General features: G+C 45.4%; 1 protein-coding gene and 1 pseudogene across 4 annotated transcripts in view; both read right to left on the bottom strand.

The window, feature by feature from the left end:
* On the bottom strand, window positions 9,804-10,966 carry LOC108636282 (annotated as a pseudogene).
* The window catches only part of SHROOM3 (shroom family member 3), a 330,680-nt gene continuing 323,999 nt past the window's right edge, over window positions 18,635-25,315 (bottom strand). For 3 of the 4 annotated variants that reach the window (XM_018049610.1, XM_018049609.1, XM_018049611.1), the window contains exons 9-10: window positions 23,581-23,853; window positions 18,635-19,629 (exon numbers count right to left, since the gene is read on the bottom strand). In XM_018049610.1, coding sequence (XP_017905099.1) covers window positions 19,261-19,629; window positions 23,581-23,853 — 642 coding nt within the window. In that variant the 3' untranslated portion in view covers window positions 18,635-19,260. The remainder of the gene's footprint in view (window positions 19,630-23,580; window positions 23,854-25,315) is intronic. The other variant, XM_018049607.1, reaches the window with a different exon arrangement.

The following is a 25,315-nucleotide window of genomic DNA, read 5'->3' as shown; positions in this document are numbered from 1 at the left end:
TGGTTCCAAATAGGAAAAAGAGTGCATCAAGACTGTATATGGTCACCCTGCTTATTTAACTTATATGCAGAGTACATCATGAGAAATGCTGGACTGGAAGAAACACAAGCTGGAATCAAGATTGCCGGGAGAAATATCAATCACCTCAGATATGCAGATGACACCACCCTGATGGCAGAGAGTGAAGAGGAACTAAAAAGCCTCTTGATGAAAGTGAAAGAGAAGAGTGAAAAAGTTGGCTTAAAGCTCAACATTCAGAAAACGAAGATCATGGCATCCAGTCCCATCACTTCATGGGAAATAGATGGGGAAAGAGTGGAAACAGTGTCAGACTTTATTTTTTGGGGCTCCAAAATCACTGCAGATGGTGACTGCAGCCATGAAATTAAAAGACGCTTACTCCTGGGAAGAAAAGTTATGACCAACCTAGACAGCATATTGAAAAGCAGAGACATTACTTTGCCGACTAAGGTCCATCTAGTCAAGGCTATGGTTTTTCCTGTGGTCATGTATGGATGTGAGAGTTGGACTGTGAAGAAGGCTGAGTGCCGAAGAATTGATGCTTTTGAACTGTGGTGTTGGAGAAGACTCTTGAGAGTCCCTTGGACTGCAAGGAGATCCAACCAGTCCATTCTGAAGGAGATCAGCCCTGGGATTTCTTTGGAAGGACTGATGTTAAAGCTGAAACTCCAGTACTTTGGCCACCTCATGGGAAGAGTTGACTCACTGGAAAAGACTCTGATGCTGGGAGGGATTGGGGGCAGGAGGAGAAGGGGACGACAGAGGATGAGATGGCTGTATGGCATCACAGACTCGATGGACCTGAGTCTGGGTGAACTCCGGGAGTTGGTGATGGACAGGGAGGCCTGGCGTGCTGCGATTCATGGGGTCACAAAGAGTCGGACAGGACTGAGCGGCTGAACTGAACTGAGTGGCTGAACTGAACTGAACTGAAGGGAGTTGGTGACGGAAGGGAAGCCTGGTGTGCTGCAGTCCATGGGGCTGCAGAGTCGGACACGACTGAGCAGCTGAACTGAACTGAAAACAGAACTGTAACTCATTCGTGCGTGCATGTGTGCTAAGTCCCTTCAGTCACGTCTGACCCTTTGTGACCCTATGAATTGTAGCCCTCCAGGCTCTCCTGTTCACAGGATTCTCCAGGCAAGAATACTGGAGTGGTTTGCCATGCCCTCCTCAATTCATTCATACTAAGGTGCAAATAGCTAATAGCATTTAATTTTCAATAAGCATTTAATGAGTCTACCCTGCAGGATAGATAGGTGGATAGATGGAATGGGTAGATTAGTGATAAAACAAGAATAGTAATATGTTAATATAATCCAGGTAGAGAGCATATTGTTTTTACTGCAAAATTCTTTATTTTCTGTTGATTGTTCGAAAAATTTCAAGACCTTGATAATATATGAGAAAGGGGAGGAAGAATTACTGGTAAGGAAAGAAATAAGACAGACCTTTGTCTCCAATGAGCTTTTAGTCATTAGAGAAGATAAAGTGTTAATCGCTCAGTTGTGTCAGACTCTTTGTGACCCCATGGACTGTAGCCTGCCAGACTCCTGTGTTCATGGGATTTCCCAAGCAAGAATACTGGAGTCAGTAGCCATTCCCTTCTCCAGGGGATATTCCCAACCCAGGGATCGAATGCCAGTTTCCTGTATTACAGGCAGATTCTTTACCATCTGAGCCACCAGGGAAGCCCAGAGGAGATAAAGCACATATACACAAAAAACTGAATTCTAACACTAAGATATTTTAAGATCAGAAGTCAGGTTCTTTACCTTTCTCTATGTTCTCCCTTTCTGCCCGCCCTCATCCAAAGCAGTGGATATGGCTGACCGCGAAAAGTAGAAGGAGGCTGTAATTCTTTTTGGCTTAATTTTTTTTTTTAATTTATTTTTGGTTGTGCTGGGTTTTCATTGCTGCCTTCTCTAATTGTGGCTAGTGGGGGGCTACTCTCTAGTTGCGATGTTTGGGTTTCTCATTGCAGGGGCTTCTGTTGTTGTGAACTGTGGAGCGTGGGCTCAAGGCTCACAGGCTTCTGCAGCTGTGGCTTGGGCTTAATTCCTCCGTGGCGTGTGGGATCTTAGTTCCCAGACCAGGAATTGAACCTGTGCCCCTCAGCCTTGGCAAGCAGATTTTTAACCACTGGACCACCAGGAAGTTCCTTGTTTTGGCTTTTATGTCAAAAAGTCCAAACTCTTAGGAGAAGGAAATGCCCTAGAACAGAAATTCACCCCTAAAAGAGCAGAGAAGGTGTATAACTTGCTAATCCCTTGGATTATTAATAGAAAGATTCAAGAAACAGAGTGGCTCTGCTGGCCTACTGATTCATGCTAAGAAGTAGTTAAGTGCTCTGATTAGAAATGATTGGTTTAGGAGAAAGTAACCACCTGCTTCTAATTTATTGATCCAATTAGGACACATTTGATAGTGATGGGAGTACTATCAATAATTATACCAGGGCGGTAAGCATAAGGCCTCCCTGGTGGCTCAGCCTGTAAAGAATCTGCCTGTGATGCAGAAGACCCAGGTTTGATCCTTGGGTTGGGAAGATCCCCTTGAGAAGGGAGAAGCCACCCACTCCAGTATTCTTGCCTGCAGAATCCCATGGACAGAGAAGCCTGGAGGGCTATAGTCCATGGACTCACAAAGATTCAGACACGACTGAGCAAACTTTCACTTTCACAATAAGTGTGAATCAAAACTGGCCTGGCCCAGGTAAACTGGGGTGTATAAACTGGGAACAGAGGCTGCCTCAGGAAAAAACTGAATATCCTAAGCAGGGCATGGGCGCATGAAGCCACTAGGCCTGAAGGGGTCCTGCAAACAAGGGTGATACACGGAGTCCCAGTGGTATCTTGGGTAACAATTAATTGATGGTGTTCTCCCCTCCCTCTGGGGCTTTTGCTTAAGTTCCCTGGAAACTTGGCATAGCTCAGGGTGATGCTGGGGGAGGGGAGTGGGCCTAGAAGTCATCAAGATAAAAATGAATATTACTCATCTATTCTTTAAACTTGGAAGACGAGAGAAGGGATAATTAACTAGATGGTAATAAACTACAAATCTCATAAAAGCAGGGATCATGTCTGTCTTGTTCAACACCTGGCACAAGCTTTTCAAAGTCAACTTTAAAAACTGTTTGCTGAATAAATGAATGAATGAGTGAATGAGGTAAATCTGTGCCCTGGGAAGAAAGGCAGTGTTAATAATAGAAACAGACAGGAAGTGAAATGGGTTTAGAAAGGAAGATAGTTTTGGTTTAAAAAGCCTTGCTCTGAGCGGCCAGTGGTATAAGCTCAGTATCTAGATGTGAATCAGCTGGGCAAGCGCAGATGGAGCTTTAAGACTGAGGTCAGTGCTGGGTTTGGGAGCCAACTATATGTTGGTAGTGAGTGTCATGGAATAAATTCAATCATTTAGGAAAAGACAGAATAACACTGAGCTTTAGGGGTAGGGGGGCTTCCCTGGTGGCTCAGATGATAAAGAATCTGCCTGCAATGTGGGAGACCTGAATTCAATCCCTGGCTCAGGAAAATCTCCTGGAGAAGGGAATGGCTACCCACACCACTATTCTAGCCTAGAGAATTCCATGGACAGAGGAGTCTGGCGGGTACAGTCCATGGGGTTGCAAAGAGTTGGACACGACTTAGGGGTTAGGGGGAGTGAAGGAAACAAAGCCAAAGGAAACAGAAAGGAACAATCAAGCTATTTGAATTTCAGCAAGGGTCAAAGTTAAGTCAAAGGAGTGACTCTCTAGGAGTAGAATATGATTCCCAGGAAAGGTGGGATGGGAGGGACTAGGCCACCTCAATTAGCAAGTAAACATTAACCACTGAGGAATGCTGTTAATTGTCTCCAGCATCCATTTTTAAATTAAGTTTTAGTAATACAGGACCTTTGCCCTCACTGAGATCCCCCACTGATGCCCCATGACAATTTATTTCAAAACCCTTTAAACCTAAAACAAAAAGAATTTTACAATGAACAGACATAGACCCAGATTCTACGACTAACATTTTACTCTTCTTGTTTTATCACCAATCTATCCATGCTATCTCTCTCTCCACCCATCCATTTGTCTATTTTAGTTTTTGATTGTTTCAAAGAAAATTGCAGACATCCCTTCAACATACCTATTATCAACCAGAATTCAGTATTTATTTTTTCTTTTGATGTGAAATTTGAATACAATAAAATGCACCAGTCTTAAGAGTATATTCACTGAGTTTGCCCCAAACATTTATTATAGAGGTTTTCCAAATACACAGCAAAGTTGAAAGACTTTTATAATGATCCCTTATTCATCAACTAGATTTTACCATTAATATTAATATATACTTGCTTTATCATACTCTGTCCATTCATCTGTTTCTCTAAATCCATTAATCTACCTCATTAAAAATTTTTGTTTGACATTCTACAGTTCTTATTTCATTCTGGTCCCACAGAAGACTGTGTTTCCTAGCCCCCACATTTTTAGAAATGACATATGGTTTCTTTTGATAAGCAGTATCACTATGCTAAAAAAAGGAAAAGAGAATGTGTAAGATCCCTATATCCTGTTTTTAATTAGAGGATTGCTTTACCATGTTGCATTAGTTTCTGCCATATAACAACGTGAATCAGTCATAATATGTATATCTCCTCCCTCTTGAGCCTCCCTCCCACCCCTCTAGGACATCACAGAGTGTCAGGCTGGGCTCTCTGTGTTACACGGTAACTTCTCACCGGCTATCCATTTTACACGTGATTGTGTATATAAGTCGATGCTACTTTCTCCATTCGTCCCATCCTCTCCCTCCCCCGCTGTGTCCATAAGTCTGTTCTCTACATCTGCGTCTCCATTCCTTCCCTGCAAATAGGTTCATCAATACCGTTTTTCTCGAGTCCGTATAAATGCCTTCATATACGATATTTGTTTTCCTCTTTCTGACTGACTTCACTCTGTGTAACAGGCTCTAGGTTCATTCACCTCACTAGAACTGATTCAAATTTGTTCTTTTTTATGCGTAAGGATTATTCCATTATATATGTGTGTGTGTGTGAAAGTGAAGTTGCTCAATGTGTCCGACTCTTTGCGACCCTGTGGACTGTAGCCCACCAGGCTCCTCCATCCATGGGATTCTCCGGGCAAGAATACTGGAGTAGGTTGCCATTGCCTTCTCCAGGGTACCTTGCTGACCCAGGGATCGAACCCAGGTCTCCTGCATTGCAGGCAGACACTTTAACCTCTGAGCCACCAGGGAAGGTGTTTGTGTGTGTGTGTGTGTGTGTGTGTGTGTGTGTGTCTGTGTGTGTGTGTCTGTGTGTGTGTCTGTATGTGTGTCTGTGTCTGTGTGTGTCTGTGTGTCTGTGTGTGTGTCTGTCTGTGTGTGTGTGTCTGTGTGTGTGTCTGTGTGTGTGTGTGTAGACACTTTAACCTCTGAGCCACCAGGGAAGGGGTGTGTGTGTGTGTCCAGACACTTTAACCTCTGAGCCACCAGGGAAGGGGTGTGTGTGTGTGTGTGTATACATATACACATCATTTTTATCCATTCATCTGTTAATGGACATCTAGGTTGCCTCCATGTCCTGGCTATTGTAAATAGTGCTGCCGTGAACATCAGGGTATGTGTGTCTTTTAGAATTGCGGCTTTCTCAGAGTATATGCCCAGTGGTGGGATGGCTGGGTCGTATGGTAGGGTTATTCCTCGTTTTTTAAGGGCTCTCCATACTTTTCTCCATAATGTCTTTATCAGTTTACATTCACATCAATAGTGTAGGAGGGTTCCCTTTTCTCCATACCTTCTCCAACATTTATTGCTTGTGGATTTTTTGATGATGGCCATTCTGACTGATGTGAGGTGATACCTCATTGTGGTTCTGATTTGCATTTCTCTAGTAATTAGTGATGTTGAGCATCTTCTTGTGTGTTTATTGGCCATCTGCGTGTCTTTGGAGAAACATCTGTTTAGGTCTTCTGACTATTTTTTTGATTGGGCTGTTTGTTTTTCTGATATTACACTGTATAAGCTGCTTATATATTCTGGAGGTTAATCCATTGCCAGTTTTTTTAGTTTGTAATTATTTTCTCCCATGCTGAGGGTTGTCTTTTCCTCTTGTTTCAAGGTATGCAAAAGTCCCTCTTTCAGGAAAGACTAGGAGATGGACATTTCTGTCTCTTCCCTTTGCACTGAGCCCTATGGTGATAGCTGTTAAGAACTGTTTCTTGTTTACTACCATCCTGTTGAACCCATGAACAGACACCCTGCAGGCCACCAGAGCCAGCGTGGGATGTGTCCTCTGGGCAGCTGCCATGAAAACCAGGATGCCAGGTGTGTGTACAACCTCCTTTTTATGGAGACACTGGCAGCCTGGGGCAAGGCAGAGGAGGAGCATGGAATGGTTCCCACTGGTCTCTGGAGACGATTGTGGTAGGCCCCCACATATGTTGGATTAGAAGCCTGACCCTGAAGCTACAGCTTTTAAGATCTGCAGATAGGCCTCTGCCACAGAAAGATGGGCCTTTTCTGTCTGCTGTCTCTGTGCTGTGTCCTGGGTCAGGTAGCTAGTGAGTCTGTACAAGTGCTTTAAACACTCTTCTTCCTTCACTATAGCCTCATGAGTCTTAGGGACAGGAAGCCCTGGTGGCTTTCAGAGGTAGGTACTTTGAGGGGCCATTTCTTAAGTGGAAGTCTTAAAAGTTGGGGCACAAGGTGTGTAATACAAACCCTTTACTCTTCATGGAGAAGCTAGGAGTTAGGAGTCCCCAACCCCCAGTTCAGAGAAGACAATGGCAGCCCACTCCAGCACTCTTGCCTGGCAAATCTCATGGATGGAGGAGCCTGGTGGGCTGCAGTCCATGGGGTCGCTAAGAGTCAGGCATGACTGAGCGACTTCACTTTCGCTTTTCACTTTCATGCACTGGAGAAGGAAATGGCAACCCACTCCAGTGTTCTTGGCTGGAGAATCCCAGGGATGGGGGAGCCTGGTGGGCTGCCGTCTATGGGGTCGCACAGAGTCGGACACGACTGAAGCGACTTAGCAGCAGCAGTACCCCCAGGTGTTGTCAACTACACCCAGGGTGGAGTTTGGCGAGATGGTGTTTCAACCTCTCCAGCCTGTTTCAATGTGTGTGTGTATAAGAGTTGCTCGGCCAGTTTGGGAATTGTTCTATGCATAGCTGTAGATTCAGAGGGAGGAGGTAAATTCCTATGTTGCTGTTTTGAACTGGACTCTATTTTTTTTTTTAATCTATTTGTTATAGCAGCTTGAGCTACACCCTAGCCATAATAAAAAATAATCCCTGGGAGTTTCTGTCATTATGATCTCCAATAATTGTATGAAGGATAAAAACCAGTTACCTGTTCTGTTGTCATTCGCTGTCATGTCAGACTCTTTGTGACCCCATGGACTGATGATAGCCTGCCAGGCTCCTCTGTCCAAGGGATTTCCCAGGCAAGAATACTGGAATGGGTTGCCATTTCCTCCTCCAGGGGATCTTCCCGGACTAGGGATCGAACCCACATCTGCTGCATTGGCAGGAGGATTCTTTACCACTGAGCCACGAAGGAAGCGCAGTTACCTATTTAATTAGTGTCAAATAACAAATCTGCCATAGTTTCTCACTTTTCCTCATCACTGTTTTTTAAACTGAGGTATAATTAACAATCAGTATTATGCATAGATCTTTAATGTTTAGTTGGAAGAATTTTGACAATTCCGTATACCTATATAACCACAACTCAAAGCAGTATACAGAATATATCTGTCATCTTGAAGGTCCTCTTTTGTTCAGCTTGAATACATCAACTTCTCTTCATCCCCAGGCAATCGTTTTATCATTTCTACCATTACAGATAAGTTGTGCCCATTCTTGGTAGTTTTGCCTGAATTTGATATGAATGGAATCATACAGTATATACTTTGTGTGTAATTTCTTTTGCTTCACATAATGTTTTCATCCACATGATTACGTGTATCAATATTCTTTTTTTTTTTTAAGAAATGGATTGGTAATATTCTATCATATTAATATACTGCAGTTTGGTTATCTGCACCTGTTGATGGAGGTTTGAATTGTTTTCAGTTTTTTGATATTGTGATTCAAGCTGCTACAAACATCTTTTTTGTGGAGATATACTTTAATTTCTCTAGAGTAACTACCTAAAAGTAGAACTGCTAGATCATGGGGTAAATGCATATATATATATATATTTTTTTTATAAAGAACTACCGAACAGTTCTCTAAAGTAGGAAAAGAGGGTGTAAGAGCTCCATTTGCCCCACACGCTAACCTGATCCTAGTCATTTTAGTGAGTGGACAATGGCATCTCATTGTGTTTTAAATGTCTGTTTCTCTGAGAATTTGTAGATGTCCATCGCCTTTCTGTGTGCTTATTGGTCATTCATATATCTTCTTTTGTGAAATTTCTCATTACTTCTTTTGCCAAGCTTTTTTTTTTGAGGTTTATTTTATGTGGTCATTTCTGCTCTTCTGGATCTTCACTGCTGCACGCAGGCTTTCTCTAGCTGCAGTGTGCGGGCTGGTCACTGAGGTGGCCTCTCTCACTGTGGAGCACAGGCTCTGGGGCAAGTGCTGCGGCTTCAGCAGCTGCGGCTCCTGGGCTCTCTAGAGTGCTGGCTCAACAGCCGTGCACGGGCTTCGCTGCTCCGTGGCATACGGGATACTCCTGGACCAGGGCTCTGATCTGTGTCTCCTGCACCAGCAGGCGGATTCTTGACCACCGAGCCACCAGGGAAACATTGCCAAACTTTTAATTTTATATTGGGGTATAGCCGATTAACAATGTTGTGATAGTTTCAGGTAGACAGCAAAGGGACTCAGCCGTATGTATACATGTATCCATTCTCCCCCAAACTCCCTTTTGCTAAGCTCTTTAAACTGGGGCATCTTTTTATTGCTGATTTGTATTCATGTGTTAAGCATATTTGTATTTGTACGTGATGGACAGAAGTCCTTTTGTTAGCTACCTCCCAGTGATTTTTTAAAAAAATATGTATTGATTTGGTAATGCCAAGTCTTAGTTGTGGGGGATCTTGGATCTTCGCTGCAGCATGCAGGATCTTTAGTTGCGGCATGTGGGATCTAGTTTCCTGACCAGGGATCGAACCTGGGCCCCCTGCACTGGGAGCAGGGAGTCTTAGCCACTGGGCCACCAGGGAAGTTCCCCTCCCACTGATTTCTGATCAATTCGATCTGAAGAGCTGTGGTTCTGCCTTTGTTAGCAGGTACATTATCTACCTTTTCAGCCATGTCAAAGCACGTATCCAGAATAATGGCACACATACACACTTCCTGCTGTACTTCTCAAAGATGCTTTTCTCTTCGCTACTTGTGGAGGCACATTATTTAACCACATCTTGAAATTATTTCCTTAGTTATTTTTTCCTAAGCACATTATTCTTTAGTTAGCTTTTAACTGACATTTGCAAGAAGGCCTTACAATTTGTTGTTCAACCCTGTTAATATATCACCTTCAAGTTTTACTGTTCAGAAACCAAGAAGTCTTTGGTGAGATTTGTAGAAAAGGTCAGGAAAAAAATGGAAGATGTAAAGGATCTGTATCCTTATGGTAAAGAATACTTTTCTATTCAGGGTTTCAAACATGGAGTAAAGTCATTATTCCTTAATTTGAGGAAAGTTTCCTCAGCGTATTAAACAATAATATCAAAACATGTCTAGTGATGTAGGATTATTATGTTGGTGTAAATGTAATTGTGGTTTCAGACCGAATTTTAAATCATGATAATTAGGCTCAAACACATCTTTATTAAGCAAAATAGGAACCATTACAATCAACACATTTTTTGCCAATGAGAACTAAGTTGGTTTATTCTTGTAGCATAAAAATCTGTGCTTCGGGATTTGATGAACTCTTGGAAAGCATTTTCTGCTTTCTGCTGGTTGTGGAAGTGTTTTCCCTGCAAAAAGTTGTCAAGATGCTTGAAGAAGTGATGGTTGGTTGGCAAGAGGTCAGGGGAATATGGCTGATGAGGCAAAACTTCATAGCCCAATTTGTTCAACTTTTGAAGCGTTGGTTGTGTGATGTGCTGTCAGGCGTTGTCATAGAGGATAATCAGACCCTTTCTATTGACCAATGCTGGCTGCAGATGTAGTTTTTGGTGTATCTCATCAATTTGCTGAGCATACTTCTCAGATGTAATGGTTTCACTGGGATTCAGAAAGCTGTAGTGGGTCAGACTGGCAGCAGACCACCAAACAGTGACGATGACCTTTTTTTGGTGCAAGTTTGGCTTTGGGATGGGCTTTAGAGCTTCTTCTCAGTGCAATCACTGAGCTATGAGCTGACTGCAAATCAAAAAAATCATGATTTTTAAGTGTCATCTTCTCTTATTCTGTGCAACAACAAGGAACCATTTCTCAATCAGATTGTGACGTGTAACAACAAGTGGATTTTACACCACAGCCGGTCATCACTTGTTGTTACACGTCACAATCTGATTGAGAAATGGTTCCTTGTTGTTGCACAGAATAAGAGAAGATGACACTTAAAAATCATGATTTTTTTGATTTGCAGTCAGCTCATGAGGCACCCACTTATCAAGCTTTTTTACCTTTCCCGTTTGCTTCAAATGCCGAACAACCATAGAATGGTTGACATTGAGTTCTTGGGCAACTTCTCTTATAACTGTAAGAGGATCAGCTTTGATGATGGCTCTCAGTTGATCACTGTCAACTTCAGATGGCCAGCTACTGTGCTCCTCATTTCCAAGGCTCTCGTCTCCTCTGCAAAACTTCTTACTGCACTGCACATTTGTTAGCAGTTCCTGGGCCAAATGCTTTGGTGGTGTTGCAAGTGGTTTCCACTGCTTTAAGACCCATTTTGAACTCGAATAAGAAAATGGCTTGAAGTTGCTTTTTGTCTAACATTTCCATCATTGTTGTTCAGTCACTCAGTTGTGTCCGATTCTTTATGACCCCATGTACTGCCGCACACCAGGCTTCCCTGTCCTTCACCATCTCCTGGAGCTTGCTCAAACTCATGTCCATTGAGTTGGTGATGCTATCCAACCATCTCATCCTCTGTCACTCACTTCTCCTGCCCTCAATCTTTCCCAGCATCGAGGTCTTTTCCAGTGACTCAGCTCTTTGCATCAGGTGGCCAGAGTAATGGAGCTTCAGCATCAGTGCTTCCAATGATTATTCAAGGTTTTTCCTTTAGGATTGACTGATTTGATCTCCTTGTAGTCCGAGGGTGTCTCAAGAGTCTTCTCCAACACCACAGTTCGAAAGCATCAGTTCTTCAGATCTCAACCTTCTTTATGGTCCAGCTCTCACATCTGTACATGAGTACTCTCACATCTGTACATTTCCATAGTCTAAAATATATATAAAATAAACAGCAAAGAGTAAGTCATTAATAAAAAAATGTAGAGTGAGAAATGTACATTAAAATGATATATAACATAATCACACTTATTTAAGAATGTATTCCAATATCAAATGGCAAATTTCAACAATCCAAAACCGCAGTTACTTTTGCACCAACCTAATAAACTGAGTTGATTATTGAGGTCATCATTAAGCTTTTTGAGTAAATTTGGGGAATGTCTATTTACATCCTAAGCTGAAATTTACTTTCTGCCCACCTACCTGCACAGAATCCTAACCCTGGATTTCAGACCATCTTTTTGCTTTTTAATAAACCTGCTTCTAAATAATACCATACCAGGTAGACCTATATTTTATTTTTTTAATTGTCAGGGAAGAAGATTAATGTTCTTAAGTTCTCAGCTCAGTGCCTATGAGTCCTCTTTGTTGGGTTGTTCCTTCCTATCCCCTCAGTGCCTGAAAAATAAAGCAAATTCCTATATTCTGTTCTCATTAGAGAAGGGAAAGAGCTCTCACTCACTCTTATACGTATTACAGATCTGGAAAGTCATCCTGTACCTGTCTCTCTCTTTTTGTATGCACTTGAATGCAGTGAAAATTTTTTCCTAAACTGGAAAAAAAGAAACTCATCCTTAACTTTATACTCAGGTCATCTTCCCTTCTAGCTCTTTACTCATTCACACTATCCTAAGTTACCCACTGCCCCTCCCCCACAAAAAAAGAAAATTGGAATCATTTGGGAAATGAAAGAGCAGAGAGATGACACCTGTAGAGTGAGGTAGACAAATACACAGAGAAAGAAAGGTATCCATGTGGAGACACATCCAGTGATGGAGAGACTCACAGAAATGTGCAGAGACAGACAGGTATGGAACTTCCTGGCATGCATGTTCAGTCGTGTCTGACTCTTTACGACCCCAGGGACTGTAGCCCATCAGGCTCCTCCGTCCATGGGATTCTCCAGCCAAGAATACTGGAGTGGGTTGCCATTTCCTCCTCCAGGGGATCTTCCGACCCCAGGATCGAACCCACATCTCGTGTCTTCTGCATTGGTAGGTGGGTTCTTTACCAGCTGAGCCACTGGGGAGGTGCCCAAAACATAAACTAGTTCTCCAGTAAACAATACATGCACAGCGCAGTCTCCGTGCAATGTGAGGATTTCAGAGATCTTCTAAACTTGATCCACAGTGCGTTCTTCATGACAGAACTTCCACGTGCTCTTAAACAGGCCTCATTCTAACACTTTAGGTGTTTTGAGGAATATGAATGTGTGTCGCACGTTTAAATGAGAAACTGCTTTCCTTTTGATACCTTCTTCAAAAGATAGGGATTGTCCATTGATGTGTTTTTATCATCAGAATAGTTCTTACAGAAACAACTACAAAATTCTATATGATACCAGAAGATAATGTTAGGGCAATAATCTAGAAGAATAAATCTGTACCAGTTACCAGTTATCAGTTTATTGCCTCTTAGCTTCACAGTCACCCTTTGCTCTGCGTCAGTGGGCGGTCACTTTAATCACCTTCACAGTGAGTGTGATGCTGGGCTTTCTCAGTAGAGGGCGCTAGAGGGCAGGAGAAGATTACCCTGCTGTCTGGGCTGCTGCCTGGGGCAGGCGTGGCCAGGGTGTGAGGATATTTGATGGAGTTCTGCTCCATCCATGGGTCGCCTCAGTCTCAGCTCTGTGGACTAGAAACTACACACCCTTAAGGATTTCTGCTTGCATCCATGTCCCAGAGGCATTCTGCCAGCACCCACCCCCAGACCCTGTGCAGATAACCTGACTCACAGGCCACTGGGTGGCCACCCCGCCTCTGTAGACCTCCCCCCACTCCCTGTGCATAGCTATGCTGTGGATTGCCTCCTGCCTGCCTAGGGACTGCAGACCAGCCTCTGTTCTGGGAAAACCAGCAAACTTCTCTGCTATCAGTGGACTGAGCTCTCCAAGGAGCTCTGAATCCCAGCCTTTGTGAGGGAGGTGGCGGGGCTTTCCAAGTTTATCTTTCCTTGGTTACTCCTCCTTAGCTCAAGGATTTTACAGAATTCTGTTATATTCAATAGACACTTGTTTATCAGAATTCAACAGTGTCTTAAACTTCCACGGGTAAAGCAATAGCAATACTGAGGTTTTACCCAGAAATGCAGCTACTTTTCTACGCACAGAAGATTTGAAAATAATTTTTAGAATAACACCGGGATAAGGAAACTGGTTTCTTCATTCACAACTTTTTCTTACCTACTTTCGATTTTAGGCTTTTGAAATCGGGTGATGACATCTTTTACTTCTCAAAGGAAATGAACGTAGTTTTGTTTCATTAGCTTGACTGTCAGATTCAAGTCAAGGAGAAATTCTGACTCATAGATAGCATGAAACTAGTGGTAAAGCAGTAGAAATCTGAGTGTGGTCTCCAGTGAAATGGCAGTCATAATTTCAGGTTAGTATAGGTATCATGTATGTGCTTGGGACAACGGCTCAGATGGTAGAATTTGCCTGCAGTGCAGGAGGCCTGGGTTCAATCCTTGGGTCAGGATGATCCCCTGGAGGAGGGCATGGCAACCCATTCTAGTATCCTTGCCTGGAAAATCCCATATGCAGAGGAGCCTGGCAAGCTATGGTCCATTGCTGCAGAGAGACATGACTGAAGTGACTAAGCATGCGCGCACAGGTATGACAGCTCTTCAGATTAGTGACATTGTGTGATAAGCGGACTCCTTCAGGGGAGAAATGAGCGCACCTCAGCCTGAATAAGAACTTGCATGTGTGTGTGCCTAGTCGTGTCCGACTCTTTGTGACCCCATGGACTGTAGCCCACCAGGCTCCTCTGTGCATGGGACTTCCCTGGCAAGAATACTGGAGTGGGTTGCCATTTCCGACTCCAGGGGACCTTCCTGACCCTGGGATCAAACCAGCATCTCCTGCATTGGCAGGCGGATTCTTAACCACTGAGCTATTTGGGAGTTCTTGACTGTTTAAAACAAATCAAGGGCACAGTGAGTAGGGGCGGGGGGGAACCCTATATCACAATTCTGGGGATGATATAATCACGGGGACAATGTTAACTCCTAATAATGTAATTCATGAGAGTAAATGTGGCGGGGCTTTGAACTTCTGGGATTTTTATGACATGCATTTATGCTAGTCTAATTGTGACCCTAAACGACAGGTCTAAGAGGCTCCTGGATGTTAGAATACCTTAGAAAAAACAGGGGAACTTTTCCAGGTGCTGGTTACCAGCTACTTGGTTGTGTCCCAGTAACTGGCCTTTGTATCAAGTACCCATTATTCTGATGAAGATGCTGACTGTACTTTGAGAAACCATGACTGAGTTAGTGCCTGCATGACCTCCCTTAAGAAAAGTGGAGTTTAATTTAGAAATAAGAATAAACCGGAACACTGTTCATGTGTCCCTGATACTAAAATGGCCTTTATCATTTTACTCTAAGCTTCGTCCCAGAGCTCAGGCAGTAATGAATACCCTGTCCCCAATAACCTGTTTCTCTGTAGAAAGGCCCCTTCATGTTTTATTCGCCTGGCTATGTCTTGCTGGAGATGGAAAAGTTATTTATGGCTGAAGTTCTTCCTTTTTCCTCCCAGCAGTAAGGTGAATAACTCATTCTGTTCCAAGAAAGGAAAATAATTCCAATCCAACAGAATAAAGCCAATAATATCATGGAAAATTAAAAGGAAAAGTTTGGAATCATGTTAAGAATAAAAAGCTTCCCTGGTGGCTCAGATGGTAAAGAATCTGCCTGTAACTCAGGTGACCCAGGTTTGATCCCTGGGTCAGGAAGATCACCTGGAGAAGGACATGGCAACCCACTCCAGTATTCTTGCCTGGAGAATTCCATGGATAGAGGAGCCTGGCAGGCTATAGTCCATGGGGTCACAAAGAGTTGGGCATGACTGAGTCTGGTGTTGAAGACTCTTGAGAGTTCCTTGGACTGCAAGGAGATCCAACCAGTCCATCCTAAAGGAGATCAGTCCTGGGTGTTCATTGGAAGGACTGATGTTGAAGCTGAAACTCCAATACTTTGACTACCTGATGCGAAGAGCTGACTCATTTGAAAAGACCCTGATGCTGGGAAAGATTGAGGGTGGGAGGAGAAGGGGACAACGGAGAATGAGATGGTTGGATGGCATCACCGACTCAATGGACATGAGTTTGGGTAAACTCTGGGAGTTGGTGATGGGCTGGGAGGCCTGGTGTGCTGCGGTTCATGGGGTCGCAAAGAGTTGGACACAACTGAGCAACTGAACTGAACTGAGTGACTAACACTTGAGTGAAGAATAAAAAGCCAGCATTTTTCAAGGTCTCCAGGAAAAAAAAGCCCAATATCTTAATAAAACATGCCTGAATAAGCTGTATGTGTGCTAAGTCGTTTCAGTCATGTCTGACTCTTGAGACCTCATAGACTGTAGCCTGCCAGGTTCCTCTGTCCATGGGACTCTCCAGGCAAGAATACTCGAATGGGTTGTCGTGCCCTCCTCCAGGCAATCTTTCCGACCCAAGGATCGAACCCGCATATCCTGCAGCTCCTGCATTGCAGGCAGATTCCTCACCACTGAGCCACCAGGGAAGATCCCAAATAAAGTAGAACTCATATTAGGAATGACTGTGATCTACCTTTTAAACTCAGAAATGACTCTGGATCAGATAGTTATAATAGAGTAATAGGAAAACTGGCATGTCCCAGGCTGGTTTCTGCTTTATATGCCCCAAAGAACTTCAGGTAAGCCCTCATTCCTCAACTGAAGACTCTTGGGAGCCGACCCAAACTGGCTAATGTTCAAGTCTGAAAACCAGTTGCGCAAAACAAAACCTAAAATGATCCCCTGGAGCAAAGGGAAAAAAAAAATATTTGGTTTCGACAGTGCCTCTGGGAGGAACTCCAGACACTTTCACTACAGACCCTCCCTGCATTCTTTGGGGTTAAGCAGCCACCACAAGAAGCAAAACAGCATGAGAAAAGGCTGAGTCAGATGACATGTAGCAACAAGCCCAGGCACTTCTCCAAGGGCCCAGGAAGTCAGAGGCCTCCCAGTGTTGTCCTTTCGTGGAACTTTGAAGGCTTCTTGAGTTACTAGCAGCAAGGCCATCCTTGCTCATTCTTGATTCTCATGAGATTTACTCTGTCTGAAAGGATCGCATCCACAGGGACAATTACTGACTGAACGAACATTCCTGATGATGTCATTTGTGTCCTGAGATCTTGACCAACTTGCTCATGGTTGCTGTGCTCATGATTTTGGCTGAGGATACTCTTTGGAGGGAAAAGGTGGCTTCTACTGTAGATGATTGTATTTTAATAGTGGAGAAAGAATGTGAAATAGGAAAGGGATAAAGAATAGGCTTATTTTCTAGTGAAAGTTAATAATGAAACCTATGTTAGAGATTCCTTCTCATCAGAGCACAGAGGTCAAGTCCTGTTATAAATAGCACAACCACTTGCAAATTAATTTCATAGTCACACTTGGTTCCTCACTCCTCTCACATCACAGAACATTTCAGTGGAGCAAAAGAAGGGATATCATCCTCAGAATGTCATCACTTTCGGGTGCTTGGGGTGCCTTGAAGCATCACCTGCTGCTCTTCTCTGGGGGTTACTTACTTTGACATGTTATCAGTTAGAGAAGTGATGAAAAAGACTGAATGTGTACAATGTTCCCAAATGCTTAAGGAGAATTTAGAAGAGTGCAGGGGACTTCCCTGGTGGCTCAATGATAGGGAATCCACCTGCCAGTGGGGGAGACGCAGGTTTAACCATTGGTCCAGGAGGATCTCGCATGCCGCAGTGCAGCCGGGCCTGTGCACCTCAACTACTAAGCCTGTGCTCTAGAGTCCTAGAGCTACAACTGCGGAAGCCCTCATGCCCTAGAACCCGTGCTCCACAAGAGAAGGCCTCTCACTGCTGTGACAACCTGCATGCTGCAGCTGGGGAGTGGCCCCGGATTGCTGCAACTAGAGAAAAGCCTGTGCCAGCAGTGAAGACCTAGCACAACCAAAAATAATTTAAAAGTGATGGGAATTGGGACCACCCCCCCCCACCCCGCCCAGCATCCCCTGGGGAATTTCGCTATAGCTGCTGGAGACATTTGGTGGTTACCTTTAACCTGCTTTGACCTCAAGACATCACTAAGTGTCAGTGAGGCACACTGATTGGTTAACTACCAGCTGGAGTTGCTCTCAGGCTGCTGTGTTGGCCTAAGTCTGATGAAAGGTCAGTAAGAGGCACTGTTTTTTACTTCAAAATGACCACACAGTGTGGCTGTTGCATGCTGTCCTGGGTTCTACTAATTTTCTGGGAATCTGGAGCCTCGAGATGCAAGAGAAGCTTTTGAAAACATTCCTGGGAAACCAAGGTAGTCTTATAATGCAGTCTGACAGTGTAAAACCCCCAAAGAATGTAGCAGTGGTTTTGTGATGGTTCACAAGAAATCTGTGGGTGGCTATTGATTCTAAGTTCATCAAAATACATCTGTGTCAGGAACCAAAACTACATTCTTGAAGTGCTTAACCAGAAACTTTTCATTAATTAAACTGTAACAAGATATTCCATGAATTTTACTCTCCCAGTTCTTGAGGACTTGCTGCTATTATACTTGTAGCCCAGATCAGCACAGGTGGCCCCCAGCTGAAGATTCAACATGAAAGCACAGCTGGGGGTGTACCACCTGCTCCGTGCATCAGGCTGTTGCCATCTCCAGCAACTGACGACATAACCGGGTCACTGGCCCATCACCCCTGTCCATCATCCAGTCTATCTTAACAGACTTATAGCTTGGGCTCGCGAGTGTCCTCTCAGATGTTGCTATTGAAGCAGAATAGTGCAAAATCAGTCTCCAGAGTTTAAGGAGGGGACTTTTTCATAAGTATGGTTGATGAGTTTGATGTTTCAGGAGAAGAAACTTTTGTGAAAAGCATGATTAAGACAGCCTGCTACTGTATCTCACTAAATAAGCTGGATTTAGCTCAAATCTCATAGCAGGACAGCATGAACTCAGTTTGGAATTGACTTGGGTTCCAGTCTCCTTGTCAACAGGTTGGAGAATTGTCCTCTTCAGTGGACTTTAGCTTTCTCTCTGCCCCAGTGCATAAAGCCTTCCTGGGAAGGAGTGTGGTGCTCTGCTTATTGCAGGGGTAAAGTGGTGAGCTGCCAGCAGTGGCGCCTGGGACTTCTGCATACTCAATTTAAAGCAAGCGCTGAAGCTCAACTCACATGTCAGGAGTTTAAGAAAAAAAGTCTCCACGCTCAAGGTGACTGTCTTTGGAATTCTTCGTTTCATTAAGGTTCTCACAAAATACAAAGCTCAAACTTAACTGTCTACATCCACCACAGAACAGAATCAAGTAAGTGGTTAGCACACAATGATCTTTTTCATTTTAAAAAATATAAATAACAGTGTTCAAGGTTGGACAATTTTCTCCCGTGTGTTTCTCTATAAGGCGTTATGTTGCAGGCCCTTCACTGATAAGTACGCGTACTTGTCGTCAGGAAGCACTGCCCACAGGCAGGGAAGGCCACTGTGGATGCGGTCCTGAGGGTGATACCCACGGATCCGTGTTGCCTCGGCCTGTGAAAAACTAAACAATCAATCAGACACCCTCCGATCAGTTCTCACAGTTTCATTAATTTTCTTTCTACTACGAAATAACAATAGAAAGGGGGTCACCTCCCAGTGGCATTCAAGCTCTCAGGAGATCAATCACGAAGGGCAAGAAGGAGAAGGACAGGCTTTTTCCTGGATGGAATTTTTTCCTTTTATCCAGAAAAAACCCCCCAATAACCCACAGAGCTTAGTGGGTGGCTTGTACTGAAACATTTTTCAGATTAAATAGCGTTGAGAGAAGGGGTAGTCTTTTGGGTGGGTACTGGAGAAGAGGTTAAAGTGGGGAGGTCACCGCTGGGGAAACACGACTGCCAGTCCAGCCCCCCACGGGAGTCACATCGCCGGCGAGGCCTGGGGGCAGAGCCAGGGCCCCCGCCTTGGGCACGAAGTCCGAGGGAAGGCTCTCCAGCAGGCACTTGACCTGCTCCTGGCCCAGCTTGATCTTGTCATCCAGCTCTCGCTGCTCGATGAGGAGTGTTGACTTCATTTTCACGAAATGCTGGTAATCCTGGAGCTGCTCTTCGGAGAGGTAATTGGCCAGGATGTCCAGCACCACGCGCTCCCTCCGATCCACGTTCTCCTTGAGCTCCCGGGCGTCCTCGTGCTGAGCAGACAGGACCTTCCTCTTCTCGTTGAGTGAGCTCTGCCAGGGCGAGAAGAGTGGGTCAGCAGAGGGCCAGTGTGGGGTGTTGGGGGGGCGGGGGGAAGAGCACCACACTGCCTGCAGAGATTCTTTTATAGGACGGGACAATATCTAAGATGCTATTTCAACTGTCACTCTAAAGTAGGGAGGCACAAGTGTTTTGAAAATCAGCTTATTACCCTTATGGTGCTTATGTATGGTCAAGCTTTAATTAGAGAGGCATTACATTCAACGGGTGGGGGTAATGGCTTTACTTTAGGCTTCTAGTGTTAAAAAGACAATCAGGATTCCACTTGTAGGGGGTCCTTAAGAGTAGTCAAAGTCCTAACGGCATGAAGTAGGACGGTGATTGCCAGGGCCTGGGGGGAGGGGAGAGTGGAGGACTTGTTTCATTGGGTACAGAGTTTTGCAAGATGAAAAAAGTTCTGGAGATCTGTTAAATATAGTTAACACTACTGAACTGTACAGCTAAAAATGGTTAAGACAGCAAATTTTATATGTGGTGGTGATGGTTTAGTTGCCAAGTTGTGTCCGACTCTCGCGAGCCCATGGGGAGGTAGGAACCCGGGCTCCTCTGGCTATGGATTCTCCAGGCAGGAATACTGGAGTGGGTTGCCATTTCCTCCTCCAGGGGATCTTCCCGACCCAGGGGTTGAACCCTCACCCCTGCACTGGCAGGCGGATTCACCACTGAGCCACCAGGGAAGCCTAGGCACTGTGTGCTCAGTTGTCCCGACTCCCTGCGACCCCACGGACTGAAGCCCATTAGGGTCCCCTGTCCATGGAATCTTCCAGGCAAGAATACTGGAGTGGATTGCCATTTCCTTCTCCAGGAATCCAGGTTGGGATCATCCCAACCCAGGGATCGAACTTGTGTCTCTTGTGTCTCTTGCACTGGCAGGGGGATTTTTTTTTTAAGCACTGAGTCACCTGGGAAGTCCTTTATGTAGTTTACTATAATTTAATAATTGAAGGGAAAAAAAGTCCAATTATCAAGGAAGTCAAAGTTATGGTTTTTCCAGTAGTCATGTACGGATATGAGCGCTGGACCATAAACAAGGTTGAGTGCTGAAGGATTGATGCTTTTGAACTGTGGTGTTGGAGAAGACTCTTGAGAGTCCCTTGGACTGCAAGGAGATCAAACCAGTCAATCCTAAAAGATATCAGTCCTGAATATTCACTGGAAGGACAGATGCTGAAGCTGAAGCTCTAATACTTGGCTACCTGATTCAAAGAGCTGACTCACTGGAAAAGACCCTGATGCTGGGAAGGATTGAAGGCAAAAGGAGAAGGAGGCAACAGAGGATGAGATGGTTAGATAGCATCAGCAACTCAACAGACATGAATTTGAGCAAACTCTGGGAGACAGTGGACAGAGGAGCCTAGCATGCTGCAGTCCGTGGGGCTGCATAAAGTCAGACCTGACTTAGTGACCGAACAACAATAAAAACTAATCCTGATCTCTTCTGCAGGTGAGCAAGCACTTACGTGTGTGTACTTAAGAGTATAGACGGCATTTAAGTGTTAAGTTGAGCTCAATTCTGGAACAGCTCATCTTCCTTTAAGTACTGCTCCAGTGTTCCCTGTCTCACAGACCTGCAGCATCCATCCAGGTGACCAAACAGGAGACTTGGAATTACCGTCTGTTCTGTCCTTCCCCTCATCTAACATGCCCTGCTGATTCAAACTCATGCCCTAACTCACTCCCTGTTCTTTATCCCCAAGACAATGGTCTAAATTAACAGCCTAAACCCATCTTTCTAGAAGTCTCCCCATGGTAACACCCTTCTCCCACCTCCCTAGGCCGATCATGTAATGAAATGAGTTCAAGGCTCTCCAGGCTAAGGTACTGACCCATAGGTCTTGGTGACGATTTTCTGCACTGGATTCTACTATCCCTCCAGACCCACTCTCCTCAGCCTGTCTCAGTGTCTGGTGAAGCTGAACCCTGCTGGGTGCTAGGTTTGGCCAGTAGCACCCATGGCAGGCGACTGGGAGATGGGAGAAAGAAGACACCGCGGCCTGTATTCCTGGCTCTCTCCTTGCCAGGTGGCAGTGGCTGAAACCTTTCCTCCAGAAAGGTCTGGCTACAGTTCTGGTAAGGGCCCCTTCCTTCTGCTTCTCCGGGTCCAGAGGTGATAATGGCTTCCCCACTGATGCCCCACGGGGACAAAGCAGCTTCATTATCCCTTCCTGCCTGTGTGCTAAGTCGTGTCCAACTCTTGTGACCCTATGGACTGTGAGCCCACCAGGCTCCCCCGTCCACGGAATTCCCCAGGCAAGAATACTGGAGTGGGCTGCTGCCCTCCTCCAGGGGATCTGCCTGACCCAGGGATTGAACCCATGTATCTTATGTCTCCCGAGCTGGCAGGCAGATTCTTTACCACTAGCGCCACCTGGGCAGCCCTTCCTGGTCTCCCTTAAAAACAAGTCAGTCAAGTGTCACTCTATGTTCTAGACATACCAACCGCATGTAACTCAGTTCCTCAACACGCCATGGTCTGCCTGGGCTTTGTCCATAACATTCCTTCTAAACGGTGAAGCTTTTCCCATCAGTCCGCCTGGCATTCAGAAAGCCCTCTAGACGGCACTTGAGCGGCACTCGTGTGAAGTCCCTCCTGACCCCAGCACCACACGAAGAGTGCTCCCGAGGCCGTGAGTGTATCACTGCACAGCAGCACACTAGACACACTCGCTGCTTCCACACTGGTCCTCCTCACTGTCTGGTGCTGCCTTCGGGGTGGGCGGGGGGCTGCTTTTAGCCAGTGTCAGCCCTAGCACGCGGAGCAGCTGGAATTCGGCAGGTTCTTGTTCACTGCTCGCTGGATGGAAGGCAGGCAGGAGGGACAACACTTTGGAGGCAAGGACAGTTAGTTTCTAGGGAAACTGTCTGGAGGGAACAAAGGCCTGGCACATATACACCGCAGGGCACTGGTCCAGGGTGGGGGTTTGGTGTCCTGGGTGCTCAGAGTCCCATTCCTAAATGCTTACCATGTAGATCTCTTCTAATCTTTCAAAAATCTGTTTGCCAAGACATACCTTTCCTTTTAAGGCAGTGCATTTGGAGAAATGATTGGGAAATCCCTAATTTCCAGGAGTCAGGAAGCAAGAGAGCTGCCTCTTACTGGCTGGAGTGCTGGTCAGTTGGCGTGTACATGAAGTTACAGCTCTGTTTATTGTCTGACCTCCTTGGTAAGTCGGTCCCATGTGGGCGGGGATCTGACTGCTTTATTCAAAGTATCCCAAGTGCCTACACCAGAAGGTGGCCCATACCAAACACACAGGAAATACCCGCTGCACAGATGAGCAAGTGAAGAATGCTCTGTAGCTCCGCAATGAAGCTCAAGGAGGTGATGACACCTGGGACCACAGCAGGGCTCCGGTCCTGGCTGCGACACTTACTTGCCTCTAGTGGGAACTCTTTGAGGCCGTGTCTACAGCATCTAAGCCCACAACGCCTGACCCGCAGGGCGCCCCGGATTCTGTGTCACGTCACCACCGCTGTCATTCCATTCTTCCAGGGAGGGGTGCGGTGACAACAGTGGGTACATCCTCCCCTGCTGTCCCTGGCCCCTCACCTGCAGCTTCCCTGGAGCCTGAGCTCATGTTCCTGGGCCCTCTCCTCATCCCCAATAGCTTCGTCATGCCTCTCTGTTTTTAACGTCCATCTTCATTATGCCTTTTTCTGGGACAGGAAGGAAGGAAAGGAACTCTGGCGCCCACGTTTTTACTTTCCTGTAAGTATCCCTGAGGCTGAGGTGTTGTGACATGACATCCTGGCGTGGGAGCTGCCTTCCCCTCTCTGCCCTGCACACCTGTATGCCGGACCCCCCCTCCCTGCCCCAGGGAGATGGTGGTCTTCTCTAGGACTCCTGTCTCACCATACTTCTGTGTACATGGGACTCGAGGGAGGCAGGGAGGAGACTTGAAGGGAGCTGCTAAGCCGCCTACCCTTTCCTCGTTACTGGCGTCTTCACCAAGGCCGCTGAGCACGTTCTCCACGCGGGCCAGGCGCCCTGAGAGGGACAGGAGCAGGTTCACCACCTTGTCCAAGTCCCCGATGAACATCTTGTACTTGTCGATCTCGTTGGGCTTGCAGAGTTCACTGATCCAGGCCTCCACCTCCTCCCCCAGGGCATTATTGAGCTTGATGTCCATCAGCAGGCTCCCCTTGGCTTCCTGGAGGGTCTCGAGCTTGTGGGTGAGGCTTCCGATCAGCTCCGCCTGTCGTGAGAGAGGAGACACACAGCAAAAGTTAGCCAGCCGAGTGGTCAGAGGTGACAAGCGCCACTTCTACTGGCATCCTCCCTGTCCTTTGAAGGCCCTCCTCTGCTCTGTATGGACCGCCCCCAACCTTAGACCACAGTCTCCTCTCTTTCTCAGAACCTATTCAGTCCTCGATCTAACCTATTCAGCCAACGATCACACGTCGCCTTGGAATGTTGTCCAGTCACGTCGTGCTGTGCACAACGCTGCCTTCCCAGCTGGTTTGTTCACTGCTCACTTTTAAAAGTCTTTTCAAGACATGGTCTCATCATTTGATCCTCACAACAATACCACAGGCAGGCAGGGTATATACTCTGGTTTAACAAATAGAGCAGCTTAGTCAAAGGAACTAGGGATTTGCCTGAGATTACAGCGCTGAGTATTAATCACAGATACCACTTGTGGAGCAATTACTATGAGCCAGACATGGTGAGGAAGTCTACAGATTATCTCCGTGAGCCTTCCCAGCGGTCTTGTAGGAGATACTCCCTCATCTATGCAGCGCACTAGGTGAGGAAACTGGAGTGTGCTGAGTTTTAATCGGCAAACAAACATTAACCAGTAAGCCTGTCCTCAGATGTGGGGGTGAGTGGTGAAGAGAAGGGAGCACTCTTCTTCTGAGCTTCTACTGAACTTGGCTGCCTAACTTTCTCAGGCTCCTTCAGTTTAAGTAGGGTTCACAAATGTCCTTGAAATGTCCAAGTTCTGGCTTGAATTAAAGGTGACAGGTCAGCGGTACTAGAAGGGCAGCCACCAAGTGAGCGGGGTTCAGTGGGAAAGGGTGGGTCAAAGAAGGCTGAACAGCCACCAGGGTCAGCATCCAGCCCACTCAGTCTTCCCTCTGCTACTCTGCCTTTTGTTTTTTCTTTCTTAGCTTTAATTTTATTGGAGTCTAGTTGATTTACAATGTTATGTTTCAGGCGTATGGCAAAGTGTTTCAGTTACACATAAACATATTCATTTTTTAGATTCTTTTCTCATATAGGTTTTCACAGAATACTCAGCAGTGTTCCCCATGCTCTACATTGCAAATCCTTGTTAGTTACCCACTTTATAGTAGTGTATATATGTTAATCCCAAGTCCCAAATTTATCCTTTCCCCCCCCGTTTCCCCTTTGGTAACCATTAGCTTGTTTTCAATATCTGTCAGTTTCTGTCCTCATTTCTGTTTATCCTGTTTCATGGCGGCAATTTCTATGACTCTGTCTTCCAGCTCACTTATCCGTTCTTTTGCTTTAACAACAGAAGAATTGACTCCTTCAAGCATATTTTTCATTCCAGTTGCTGTACTGTTCATCTCTGTTTATTTGTTCTTTAAATCTTCTACTCTTTGTTAAACACCTCTGGTATCCTCTTGATTTGCGCCTCCATTCTTTTTCCGGAGATCTTGGATTATCTTTGGTATCAGTACTCTAAATTC

This window comes from Capra hircus, chromosome 6 (assembly GCF_001704415.2).
Source record: "Capra hircus breed San Clemente chromosome 6, ASM170441v1, whole genome shotgun sequence".
NCBI lineage: Eukaryota > Metazoa > Chordata > Mammalia > Artiodactyla > Bovidae > Capra > Capra hircus.
Note: the sequence above shows the minus strand (reverse complement) of the source record. Positions and strands in the feature narration are given on the sequence as shown.